The following is a 14,475-nucleotide window of genomic DNA, read 5'->3' as shown; positions in this document are numbered from 1 at the left end:
TCTCTCTCTCTCTCTCTCCCTCCTTCCCCCTCTCCCTCTCTCTCTCTCTCTCTCTCCCTCCCTCCCCCTCTCCCTCTCTCTCTCCCTCCCTCCCCCTCTCCCTCTCTCTCTCCCTCCTTCCCCCTCTCCCCCTCTCCCTCTCTCTCTCCCTCCCTCCCCCTCTCCCCCTCTCCCTCTCTCTCTCTCTCTCGCTCTCCATCTCTCTCTCTCCCCTCCCTCTCTCTCTCCCCCCTCCCTCCCTCCCTCCCTCCCTCCCTCCCTCCCTCCCTCCCTCCCTCCCTCTCTCTCCCTCCCTCCCCCCTCTCCCTCTCTCTCTCCCTCCCTCCTACTCTCCCTCTCTCTCTCTCCCCCTCTCCCTCCCTCTCTCCCCCCTCCCTCCCCCTCTCCCTCTCTCTCTCCCTCCCCCTCTCCCTCTCTCTCTCTCCCCTCCCTCCCTCTCTCCCCCTCTACCTCTCCCTCTCTCTCCCTCCCTCCTGCCCTGCCAGATGCTATTATGTATCCAGACATTTCCAAGTCTCTCCTAGTGTTGTAGTGTTATAGTGTAATAGTGTAATAGTGTTGTAGTGTTGTAGTGTAATAGTGTAATAGTGTAGTAGTGTTGTAGTGTAATAGTGTCATAGTGTCGTAGTGTAGTAGTGTAGTAGTGTTGTAGTGTAATAGTGTTATAGTGTAATAGTGTAATAGTGTAGTAGTGTAATAGTGTTATAGTGTAATAGTGTAATAGTGTTGTAGTGTAATAGTGTAATAGTGTTATAGTGTTATAGTGTTATAGTGTTATAGTGTAATAGTGTTGTAGTGTAATAGTGTTATAGTGTTATAGTGTTGTAGTGTTGTAGTGTTGTAGTGTTATAGTGTAGTAGTGTAATAGTGTAATAGTGTTATAGTGTTGTAGTGTAATAGTGTTATAGTGTTGTAGTGTAATAGTGTTGTAGTGTAATAGTGTTGTAGTGTTATAGTGTTATAGTGTTGTAGTGTTATAGTGTTGTAGTGTTGTAGTGTAATAGTGTTATAGTGTTGTAGTGTAATAGTGTAGTAGTGTTGTAGTGTAGTAGTGTTGTAGTGTAGTAGTGTAGTAGTGTAATAGTGTAATAGTGTAATAGTGTTATAGTGTTATAGTGTTATAGTGTTATAGTGTTGTAGTGTTATAGTGTTGTAGTGTAATAGTGTTGTAGTGTTGTAGTGTAATAGTGTTGTAGTGTTGTAGTGTTGTAGTGTAATAGTGTTATAGTGTTATAGTGTTATAGTGTTGTAGTGTAATAGTGTAATAGTGTAATAGTGTAGTAGTGTAGTAGTGTTATAGTGTTATAGTGTTATAGTGTAATAGTGTAATAGTGTAATAGTGTAATAGTGTAGTAGTGTAGTAGTGTAGTAGTGTTATAGTGTAGTAGTGTAATAGTGTAATAGTGTAGTAGTGTAGTAGTGTTGTAGTAGTGTAGTAGTGTAGTGGTGTAGTAGTGTAATAGTGTAGTAGTGTTGTAGTCTAGTGGTTAGAGTGTAGAGGTGGCAGGTTGCCTAGTGGTTAGAGTGTAGAGGTGGCAGGTTGCCTAGTGGTTAGAGTATAGAGGTGGCAGGTTGCCTAGTGGTTAGAGTGTAGAGGTGGCAGGTTGCCTAGTGGTTAGAGTGTAGAGGTGGCAGGTTGCCTAGTGGTTAGAGTGGAGAGGTGACAGGTTGCCTAGTGGTTAGAGTGGAGAGGTGGCAGGTAGCCTAGTGGTTAGAGTGTAGAGGTGGCAGGTAGCCTAGTGGTTAGAGTGTAGAGGTGGCAGGTAGCCTAGTGGTTAGAGTGTAGAGGTGGCAGGTAGCCTAGTGGTTAGAGTGTAGAGGTGGCAGGTAGCCTAGTGGTTAGAGTGTAGAGGTGGCAGGTAGCCTAGTGGTTAGAATGTTGGTCCAGTAACCAAAAGGTTTCTAGATCGAATCCCCGAGCTGACAAGGTAAAAATCTGTCGTTCTGCCCCTGTCGTTAGGCCATCATTGTAAATAAGAATTTGTTCTTAACTGACTTGCCTAGTTAAATAAAGGTTAAATAAAGGGTAAATGTTGATCTAAAAGTAATGTGAGATAATGTCTAGATGCTTTTTATAGTGGAAATCAAGTATATAAATTGCCTGGCTGGGCTGATGAGACAGTGGAATGCGCAGTCAGATGGAACAGAGTAAATAGACATTTTAACGTCATAGATTTAGACGGTGGTAACTTTGTGGAAAAGACACTGGCTGGAATGCGGTTTTAACCAACCAGCATTCAGTTTTAGACCCACCCGTGTGCTCTATTGTAATAGTATAAATAAATGTATCTCTCTCTTCTCTCTATCTCTCCTAGATGCCTGTATGGTTTAATCTTTGGGCTAGGTGGGGCGCTAATCTTTGGGCTAGGTGGGGCGCTAGAAATTGCAGAGCGCGAAATTCAAAATACAAAAATCGTAATATTAAACATTCATGAACACACAAGTGTCCTACATCACTTAAAAGCTTAACTTCTTGTTAATCCAACCGCTTTGTCAGATTCCAAAAAGGCTTTACGGCGAAAGCACACCATGTGATTATCTGAGGACAGCGCCCAGCACACAAAAGCATTAAAAACATTTTCCAAACCAGCAGAGGCATCACAAAAGTCAGAAATAATAAACTGTCTCTCACGATCACTCTCTCTCTCTCTCTCTCTCCTCCAGATGCCAGTATGTCCCCGGACGTTTCCAAGCAGAGCCAGTGGTGTCACATGGCCTACTGGGAACATCGTGAGCGCGTGGGGCGTCTCTACCCGGTCTACCAAACCTCCGTCTCTGTCTTCTACGATTTACCTCAGGGAACCGGTTTTTGTCTGGGCCAGCTCAGCCTCCACAATAACCATCAACTCTGTTCCACGGATCAACCACGCTCCAGTACCGTCCAGCACACGCGCGCCAAAATCGGTTACGGTATCCTCCTCAGTAAAGAACCGGACGGGGTGTGGGCTTACAACCGGAGTCAACACCCCATCTTTGTGAATTCCCCTACCCTGGATGTTCCTGGGAGCAGGAGTCTGGTTGTCAGGAAGGTGATGACAGGATATTCTATCAGAGTGTTTGACTGGGAGAGATCCAGCATGTTGAGGAGCTTGCAGCACGCAGACCCTATAGAGATGCTAGAGGGCCCCTATGATCCTAACAGTGTCAGAATTAGCTTCGCTAAGGGATGGGGGCCTTGTTATTCCAGACAGTTTATTACATCATGCCCTTGCTGGTTGGAGATACTGCTCAACACCCACACATAATACAGAGAGAGAATGAGAGAGAGAGAGAGAGAGAGAGATTGAGAATGAGAGAGAGAGAGCGATAGAATGAGAGAGAGAGAGACTATACCACATTTCATCTACCTAGATTTAATATAAAGTTTTATATATTATGTCAAACATATATATTATACTGTAAGTAAAAAATATATTATACTGTAAATAAATATATATTATACTGTAAATAAATATATATTATACTGTAAAAACGGACTCATTACAATGTCGTTATTTATGTGTGGACTAGAGGAAGGAAACAGAACATGCAATATATACAGTACCAGTCTACTACCTATATACAGTACCAGTCTACTGGCTATATACAGTACCAGTCTACTAGCTATATACAGTACCAGTCTACTAGTTATATACAGTACCAGTCTACTAGCTATATACAGTACCAGTCTACTGGCTATATACAGTACCAGTCTACTAGTTATATACAGTACCAGTCTACTAGTTATATACAGTACCAGTCTACTAGTTATATACAGTACCAGTCTACTGGCTATATACAGTACCAGTCTACTAGTTATATACAGTACCAGTCTACTAGTTATATACAGTACCAGTCTACTGGCTATATACAGTACCAGTCTACTAGCTATATACAGTACCAGTCTACTGGCTATATACAGTACCAGTGTACTAGTTATATACAGTACCAGTCTACTAGTTATATACAGTACCAGTCTACTAGTTATATACAGTACCAGTCTACTGGCTATATACAGTACCAGTCTACTAGTTATATACAGTACCAGTCTACTAGTTATATACAGTACCAGTCTACTAGTTATATACAGTACCAGTCTACTAGCTATATACAGTACCAGTCTACTAGCTATATACAGTACCAGTCTACTAGCTATATACAGTACCAGTCTACTAGTTATATACAGTACCAGTCTACTAGTTATATACAGTACCAGTCTACTAGCTATATACAGTACCAGTCTACTACTTATATACAGTACCAGTCTACTAGTTATATACAGTACCAGTCTACTAGTTATATACAGTACCAGTCTACTAGCTATATACAGTACCAGTCTACTACTTATATACAGTACCAGTCTACTAGTTATATACAGTACCAGTCTACTAGTTATATACAGTACCAGTCTACTGGCTATATACAGTACCAGTCTACTAGTTATATACAGTACCAGTCTACTAGCTATATACAGTACCAGTCTACTAGTTATATACAGTACCAGTCTACTAGCTATATACAGTACCAGTCTACTAGTTATATACAGTACCAGTCTACTAGCTATATACAGTACCAGTCTACTAGTTATATACAGTACCAGTCTACTGACTATATACAGTACCAGTCTACTAGTTATATACAGTACCAGTCTACTAGCTATATACAGTACCAGTCTACTAGCTATATACAGTACCAGTCTACTAGCTATATACAGTACCAGTCTACTAGCTATATACAGTACCAGTCTACTAGCTATATACAGTACCAGTCTACTAGCTATATACAGTACCAGTCTACTAGCTATATACAGTACCAGTCTACTAGTTATATACAGTACCAGTCTACTAGCTATATACAGTACCAGTCTACTAGCTATATACAGTACCAGTCTACTAGTTATATACAGTACCAGTCTACTAGTTATATACAGTACCAGTCTACGGGCTATATACAGTACCAGTCTACTAGTTATATACAGTACCAGTCTACTAGCTATATACAGTACCAGTCTACTAGCTATATACAGTACCAGTCTACTAGTTATATACAGTACCAGTCTACTAGTTATATACAGTACCAGTCTACTAGCTATATACAGTACCAGTCTACTAGTTATATACAGTACCAGTCTACTAGTTATATACAGTACCAGTCTACTAGCTATATACAGTACCAGTCTACTAGCTATATACAGTACCAGTCTACTAGTTATATACAGTACCAGTCTACTAGTTATATACAGTACCAGTCTACTAGTTATATACAGTACCAGTCTACTAGCTATATACAGTACCAGTCTACTAGCTATATACAGTACCAGTCTACTAGTTATATACAGTACCAGTCTACTAGTTATATACAGTACCAGTCTACTAGTTATATACAGTACCAGTCTACTAGTTATATACAGTACCAGTCTACTAGCTATATACAGTACCAGTCTACTAGTTATATACAGTACCAGTCTACTAGTTATATACAGTACCAGTCTACTAGTTATATACAGTACCAGTCTACTAGTTATATACAGTACCAGTCTACTAGCTATATACAGTACCAGTCTACTACTTATATACAGTACCAGTCTACTAGTTATATACAGTACCAGTCTACTAGCTATATACAGTACCAGTCTACTAGCTATATACAGTACCAGTCTACTACTTATATACAGTACCAGTCTACTAGCTATATACAGTACCAGTCTACTAGTTATATACAGTACCAGTCTACTACTTATATACAGTACCAGTCTACTAGCTATATACAGTACCAGTCTACTACTTATATACAGTACCAGTCTACTAGTTATATACAGTACCAGTCTACTAGTTATATACAGTACCAGTCTACTAGTTATATACAGTACCAGTCTACTAGTTATATACGGTACCAGTCTACTAGTTATATACGGTACCAGTCTACTAGTTATATACAGTACCAGTCTACTAGTTATATACAGTACCAGTCTACTAGTTATATACAGTACCAGTCTACTATCTATATACAGTACCAGTCTACTACTTATATACAGTACCAGTCTACTAGCTATATACAGTACCAGTCTACTAGCTATATACAGTACCAGTCTACTAGTTATATACAGTACCAGTCTACTAGTTATATACAGTACGAGTCTACTAGTTATATACAGTACCAGTCTACTAGCTATATACAGTACCAGTCTACTAGTTATATACAGTACCAGTCTACTAGTTATATACAGTACCAGTCTACTAGTTATATACAGTACCAGTCTACTAGTTATATACAGTACCAGTCTACTAGCTATATACAGTACCAGTCTACTAGCTATATACAGTACCAGTCTACTAGTTATATACAGTACCAGTCTACTAGCTATATACAGTACCAGTCTACTAGCTATATACAGTACCAGTCTACTAGTTATATACAGTACCAGTCTACTAGCTATATACAGTACCAGTCTACTAGTTATATACAGTACCAGTCTACTACTTATATACAGTACCAGTCTACTAGCTATATACAGTACCAGTCTACTAGTTATATACAGTACCAGCCTACTAGTTATATACAGTACTAGTCTACTACTTATATACAGTACCAGTCTACTAGTTATATACAGTACCAGTCTACTAGTTATATACAGCACCAGTCTACTAGTTATATACAGTACCAGTCTACTAGTTATATACAGTACCAGTCTACTAGTTATATACAGTACCAGTCTACTAGTTATATACAGTACCAGTCTACTAGTTATATACAGTACCAGTCTACTAGCTATATACAGTACCAGTCTACTAGCTATATACAGTACCAGTCTACTAGTTATATACAGTACCAGTCTACTAGCTATATACAGTACCAGTCTACTGGCTATATACAGTACCAGTCTACTAGCTATATACAGTACCAGTCTACTAGTTATATACAGTACCAGTCTACTAGTTATATACAGTACCAGTCTACTAGCTATATACAGTACCAGTCTACTAGTTATATACAGTACCAGTCTACTAGTTATATACAGTACCAGTCTACTAGTTATATACAGTACCAGTCTACTAGCTATATACAGTACCAGTCTACTAGCTATATACAGTACCAGTCTACTAGCTATATACAGTACCAGTCTACTAGTTATATACAGTACCAGTCTACTAGTTATATACAGTACCAGTCTACTAGTTATATACAGTACCAGTCTACTAGCTATATACAGTACCAGTCTACTAGCTATATACAGTACCAGTCTACTAGTTATATACAGTACCAGTCTACTAGCAATATACAGTACCAGTCTACTAGCTATATACAGTACCAGTCTACTAGCTATATACAGTACCAGTCTACTAGTTATATACAGTACCAGTCTACTGGCTATATACAGTACCAGTCTACTAGCTATATACAGTACCAGTCTACTAGCTGCTCACCGATTTCCAACGCAGTTCTACCTTCAACACCGCTAAAACACCACCTTCCAAACTGCCAAAACACCAGCTAGCCTACCTCCTCTTGTATTTGTTTCTTTGTTAGTACTTTGATTTGATGATGTGAAGCACTTTGCTACTTGTACTGTAAAGAGCGTATACCAATATTTACATTTACATTTACGTCATTTAGCAGACGCTCTTACTGTATATAACTGGTAGACTTATCCAGAGCGACTTACAAATTGGTGCATTCACCTTATGATATCCAGTGGAACAACCACTTTACAATAGTACATCTATATCTTTTTTGGGGGGGGAGGGTTAGTAGGATTACTTAATCCTATCCCAGGTATTCCTTAAAGAGGTGGGGTTTCAGGTGTCTCCGGAAGGTAGTGATCGACTCCGCTGTCCTGGCGTCGTGAGGGAGCTTGTTCCACCATTGGGGTGCCAGAGCAGCGAACAGTTTTGACTGGGCTGAGCGGGAACTGTGCTTCCGCAGAGGTAGGGAGGTGAGCAGGCCAGAGGTGGATGACCGCAGTGCCCTTCTTTGGGTGTAGGGAGTGATCAGAGCCTGAAGGTACGGGGGTGCCATTCCCCTCACAGCTCCGTAGGCAAGCACAATGGTCTTGTAGCAGATGCGAGCTTCAACTGGAAGCCAGTGGAGTGTGCGGAGGAGCGGGGTGACGTGAGAGAACTTGGGAAAGTTGAACACCAGACGGGCTGCGGCGTTCTGGATGAGTTGTAGGGGTTTAATGGCACAGGCAGGGAGCCCAGCCAACAACGAGTTGCAGTAATCCAGACGGGAGATGACAAGAGGCCTTCCCTGTGGCTCAGTTGGTAGAGCATGGTGTTTGCAACACCAGCATGGTGTGTGCAACGCCAGGATTGTGGGTTCGAATCCCACGGGCGGCCAGTGCAAAAAATAAATAAATAAATACAAATAAAAAGTAGGAAATGTATGCATTCACTACTGTAAGTCGCTCTGGATAAGAGTGTCTGCTAAATGACTAAAATGTAAATGTAAGTGCCTGGATTAGGAAGGGTCGTACTCTGCGACTGTTGTAGAGCATGAACCTACAGGATCGGGTCACCGCCTTGATGTTAGCGGAGAACGACAGGGTGTTGTCCAGGGTCACGCCAAGGCTCTTAGCACTCTGGGAGGAGGACACAATGGAGTTGTCAACCGTAATGGTGAGATCATGGAATAGGCAGTCCTTCCCTGGGAGGAAGAGCAGCTCTGTTTTCCGAGGTTCAGCTTGAGGTGGTGATCTGTCATCCACACTGATATGTCATGCAGAGATGCGATTCGCCACCTGGTTGTCACAAGGGGGAAAGGAGAAGATTAATTGTGTTTTGTCTGCATAGCAATGATAGGAGAGACCATGTGAGGATATGACAGAGCCAAGTGACTTGGTCTATAGCGAGAATAGGAGAGGGCCTAGAACTGAGCCCTGGGGGACGCATGTGGTGCGGAGACGGATTCTCGCCACGCCACCTGGTAGGAGCGACCTGTCAGGTAGGACGCAATCCAAGAGTGAGCCGTGCCGGAGATGCCCAACTCGGAGAGGGTGGAGAGGAGGATCTGATGGTTCACAGTATCAAAGGCAGCAGATAGGTCGAGAAGGATGAGAGCAAAGGAGAGAGAGTTAGCTTTAGCAGTGCGGAGAGCCTCCGTGACACAGAGAAGAGCAGTCTCAGTTGAATGCCCAGTCTTGAAACCTGACTGATTAGGATCAAGAAGGTCATTCTGAGAGAGATAGCAAGAGAGCTGGCCAAGGACGGCACGTTCAAGAGTTTTGGAGAGAAAATAAAGAAGGGATACTGGTCTGTAGTTGTTGACATCGGAGGGATCGAGTGTAGGTTTTTTGAGAAGGGGTGCAACTCTCGCTCTCTTGAAGACGGAAGGGATGTAGCCAGCGGTCAAGGATGAGTTGATGAGCGAGGTGAGGTAAGGGAGAAGGTCTCCGGAAATGGTCTGGAGAAGAGAGGAGGGGATAGGTTCAAGCGGGCAGGTTGTTGGGCGGCCGGCCGTCACAAGTCGCAAGATTTCATCTGGAGAGAGAGGGGAGAAAGAGGTCAAAGCATAGGGTAGGGCAATGTGAGCAGGACCAGCGGTGTCGTTTGACTTAACAAACGAGGATCGGATGTCGTCAACCTTTTCAAAATGGTTGACAAAGTCATCCGCAGAGAGGGAGGAGGGGGGGGGGAGCGGGAAGAGGATTCAGGAGGGAGGAGAAGGTGGCAAAGAGCTTCCTAGGGTTAGAGGCAGATGCTTGGAATTTAGAGTGGTAGAAAGTGGCTTTAGCAGCAGAAACAGAGGAAGAAAATGTGGAGAGGAGGGAGTGAAAAGATGCCAGGTCCGCAGGGAGGCTAGTTTTCCTCCATTTCCGCTCGGTTGCCCGGAGCCCTGTTCTGTGAGCTCGCAATGAGTCGTCGAGCCACGGAGCAGGAGGGGAGGACCGAGCCGGCCGGGAGGATAGGGGACATAGAGAGTCAAAGGATACAGAAAGGGAGGAGAGGAGGGTTGAGGAGGCAGAATCAGGAGATTGGTTGGAGAAGGATTGAGCAGAGGTAGTAATATAGTTATAGTTATTATTAGTAGTAGTAGTAATGTTCATGACTAGAAGATGGCGCCGACGGAGATGGCAGCATCGCGACTAGCTCTTAGAAAACTTTGCAGTATGTTTGTTTTTTTATGTGCTATTTTTTTTAACATTATTAGCTCAGGAAATGTTTTGTGTCATTACATACAGCCGGGAAGAACTATTGGATATTAGAGCGGCGGTAACTCACCAGAACTACCAGCATTTCGACCAGGAATACAACTTCCCTGGACCAGATCCTTTGTTCGCTCTCCCCAGAGCAATTGAACTTATTCCAGAGGCCAACCCAAAACATAACCAGTGGAGGAGAGGTACCTCCTGAGGTGGCCTGCTGGTTTGACTTAGGAGGCGTGCACACCACCCACCGCTTCTGAGTATATTACTCGCTAATGTTCAGTCTTTGGATAACAAAGTTGATGAGCTTAGAGTCAGGATTTCTTTACAGAGAGACATCGGGGCCTGTAATATACTTTGTTTCACGGAAACATGGCTCTCTCGGGATACTCTGTCGGAGTCAGTAAAGCCAGCAGGATTCTCAGTACATCGCGCAGACAGGAATAAAGAAGGGCAGAGGGGCGTGTTTCATGATTAACGACTCATGGTGTAATGTTCTCATGTAATTTTGTTCACCCGACCGAGAATACCTCACAATTAAATGCCGACCATATTATCTCCCAAGAGAATTCTCCTCCAACATCACCACCACAGCTGTTTATATCCCACCTCAAGCCGAAACCTTGACGGCCTTCAAAGAACTTCACTGGACTTTATGCAAACTGGAAACCACATATCCTGAGGCTGCATTTATTGTAGCTGGGGATTTGAACATAGCAAATCTGAGGACTAGGCTGCTGAAATTCTATCAACATATTGACTGTCCTACTAAGACTCTCGACCACTGCTATTCAAACTTCCGGGATGCTTACAAGGCCCTCCCCCGTCATCCTTTTGGAAAATCCGACCACGACTCCATCTTGCTGCTCCTGTCCTATAGGTAGAAACTCAAACAGGAAGTGCCCCGTGTTTTGTACTATTTAATGCCGGTCTGACCAATCGGAATCCACGCTTGTTTTGATCACGTGGACTGGGATATGTTCTGGGTAGCGTGCGAAAATAATCTAGACGCACACACGGATACGGTGACTGAGTTAATCAGGAAGTGTATAGGAGATCTACCCACTGCGACTATTAAAACCTACCCTAACCAGAAACCGTGGATAGATGGTAGGATTCGCTTGAAACTGAAAGCGCAAACCACAGCATTTAACCTCTTGGCGTTCCCCTAGGATAGAAAAAAATTACTGCCCATTTTAAACGGCCTCCTACTCAAACTCAGAAGCTAGGATATGCATATAATTAATACTTGTGGATAGAAAACACCCTAAAGTTTCTAAAACTGTTTGAATGGTGTCTGTGAGTATAACAGAACTCATATGGCAGTCAAAACCCCCGAGACAGATGGAAACAGGAAGTGGAATTCTGAATTGCGAACTCAACTTCATCACGTTGCCTATTAATCACACCGTGAGCTATGGTTCATTGAGCACTTCCTATTGCTTCCACTAGATGTCCCCAGTCTTCACAAAGTGGTTTGAGCCTTCTACTGTTAAAACTGAATGAATGAGACGCTGTGGAACGTGGTCACACGGAGAGGGCCATCACCATTATGACGCCGGCGCCCCTGGTTACCCTCCCCTTTCGAAACATTTTGAAACACAATGCAATCGTCCCCCTCGAATCTTATTGGCTCTCTTGTTGAAAAACGCCCTGAAGATTTATGTTATACAACGTTTGACATGTTTGAACGAACCTAAATGGGAAAAAAATGCATTTTCTCGAAATGGCTGTCCCGCGGCCGACGGAGCATTTGGATCAGCCTTCAGACGCGCTAACAAGAACAAGCTCTTGGAACATAAAGGAATCATTTTTTCAAACGAAAATACATTTGTTGTGGACCTGGGATTCTTGGAAGTGCCTAAGGATGAAGATAATCAAAGGTAAGGGATTATTGACAATAGTATACAAGACTAGATTTGATATGCGATTGTTCCAAGATGGCTAGCCTATTGCTATTGCTAGCCTATTGTTCTGAGTATCGCATCCCCTTTTATCGCAAAGTGTGATTACCCAGTAAAGTTATTTTTAAATCTGGCATTACAGGTGCTTTCAAGAGATATTCATCTATAAATCTTAGAATGACAATATTACATTTTTAAAATGTTTTCGAATAGTAATTTAGTAAATTGTAGCTCTGTTTCATCGGATGCATTTGAGGGAAAATAGTTAGTCAACGTTACGTGCCGACGTAAAATGCTGTTTTTATATATAAATATGAACTTTATCGAACAAAAGAATGCATGCATTGTGTAACATGATGTCCTAGGTGTGTCATCTGATGAAGATTGTCAAAGGTTAGTGCGGCATTTAGCTGTTTTTTGGTTATTTGTGATGCATGTGGTTGGTCGGAAAATGGCTATGTGGCTACTTTTACGATATACTCCTCTAACATAATCTAATGTTTTGCTTTTGCTGTAAAGCCTTTTTGAAATCTGACAACTGTGGTTCGATTCAGGAGAGGTGTATCTATAAAACGATATCATTTGAAAAAATGTTTGAAAAAAAAGAATTATTAAATTTTGTTATGCTAATGGCGATATGATTTTTCGCTGGATGTGAGGCCGCACAGGGGTTAACAATGGCAAGGCGACTGGTAATATGGCAGAATATAAACAGTGTAGTTATTCACTCCGCAAGGCAATCAAACAAGCTAAATGTCAGTACAGAGATAAAGTGGAGTCGCAATTCAACGGCTCAGACACGAGGCGTATGTGGCTGGGTCTACAGTCAATCACGGATTACAAAAGGAAAACCAGCCACATCGCCGAGACCGACATCTTGCTTCCGGAAAGGCTAAACACATTCTTCGCCCGCTTTGAGCCACCGATGCAGCCCGCTACCAAGGCCTGTGTGCTCTCCTTCTCCGTGGCCGACGTGAGTAAAACATTCAAACATGTTAACCCTCGCAAGGCTGCCGGTCCAGATCCCTAGCCGCGTCCTCAGAGCATGAGCAGACCAGCTGGCTGGTGTGTTTACGAGCATATTCAATCTCTCCCTATCCCAGTCTGCTGTCCCCACATGCTTCAAGATGGCCATCATTGTTCCTGTACCCAAGAAGGCAAAGGTAACTGAACTTAATGACTATCGCTTCGTAGCACTCACCTCTGTCATCATGAAGTGCTTTGAGAGACTAGTCAAGGATCATATCACCTCTACCTTACCTGACACCCTAGACCCACGCCAATTTGCTTACCGACCCAATAGATCCACAGACGATGCAATCGCCATCACTCTGCACACTGCCCTATCCCATCTGGACAAGAGGGATAGCTATGTAAGAATGTTGTTTATTGACTATAGCTCAGCATTCAACACCATAGTACCCTCCAAGCTCATCATTAATTGCTATATTGTAATTACTTTGCCACCATGGCCTATTTATTGCCTTACCTCTCTTATCCTACCTCATTTGCACATGCTGTATATAGATTTTTCTACTGTATTATTGACTGTATGTTTTGTTTATTCCATGTGTAACTCTGTGTTTTTGTATGTGTCGAACTGCTTTACTTTATCTTGGCCACTAGAATTTTTGGGTTCGAGTCCAGGCTCTGTCGCAGCCGGCCAAGACCAGGAGACCCATGGGGCGGCACACAATTGGCCCAGCGTCGTCTGGGTTACGGGAGGGTTTGGCCGGCAGGGATGTCCTTGTCCCATTGCGCACTAGCGACACCTGTGGAGGGCTGGGGGTACAGTGCACGCTGACACGGTTGCCAGCAGCACGGTGTTCCATTAGTGTGGTTGGCTTCCGGGTTGAGTGGGCATTGTGTCAAGTGGGCGTTGTGTCAAGAAGCAGTGCGGCTTGGTTGGGTTGTGTTTCGAGGGACGCACGGCTCACGACCTTTGCCTCTCCCGAGTCTGTACAGGAGGCTAAAGAAATGTAGCTTGTCACCTAAAACCCTCACAAGTTTTTTTCAGATGCACCATTGAAAGGCTGGTACGACAACTGTACTGCCCACAACCGCAAGTCTCTCCAGCGGGTGGTGTGGTCTGCCCAACGCATTACCGTGGGCAAACTACCTGCCCTCCAGGACACCTACAGCACCCAATGTCACAGGAAGGCCAAAAAGATTGTCAAGGATATCAACCACCTGAGCCACTGCCTGTTCCCCCAGCTATCATCCAGAAGGCGAGGTCAGTACAGGTGCATCAAAGCTGGGACCGAAAAACAGCTTCTATCTCAAGGCCATCAGACTGTTAAACAGCCATCACTAGCACATCAGAGGCTGCATTCTATAGGCATAGACTAGAAATCACTGGTCACTTTAATAATGTTTACATGTCTGGCATTACTCATCTCATATGTACATTTTACATTTACATTTTAGTCATTTAGCAGACGCTCTTATCCA

The 14,475-nt window shown here is 43.1% G+C and overlaps 1 protein-coding gene across 2 annotated transcripts in view; it reads left to right on the top strand.

The window, feature by feature from the left end:
* The window catches only part of smad6b (SMAD family member 6b), a 54,643-nt gene extending 51,167 nt beyond the window's left edge, over positions 1-3,476 (top strand). The window contains exon 2 of one of the 2 annotated variants that reach the window (XM_045706129.1): positions 2,665-3,476. In XM_045706129.1, the coding sequence (XP_045562085.1) occupies positions 2,665-3,245 (581 nt within the window). In that variant the 3' untranslated portion in view covers positions 3,246-3,476. The remainder of the gene's footprint in view (positions 1-2,664) is intronic. The other variant, XM_014170422.2, reaches the window with a different exon arrangement.
* Positions 3,477-14,475: the final 10,999 nt, after the last annotated feature.

Source organism: Salmo salar, chromosome ssa23 (assembly GCF_905237065.1).
Source record: "Salmo salar chromosome ssa23, Ssal_v3.1, whole genome shotgun sequence".
NCBI classification, from domain to species: Eukaryota; Metazoa; Chordata; class Actinopteri; order Salmoniformes; family Salmonidae; genus Salmo; species Salmo salar.
Note: the sequence above shows the minus strand (reverse complement) of the source record. Positions and strands in the feature narration are given on the sequence as shown.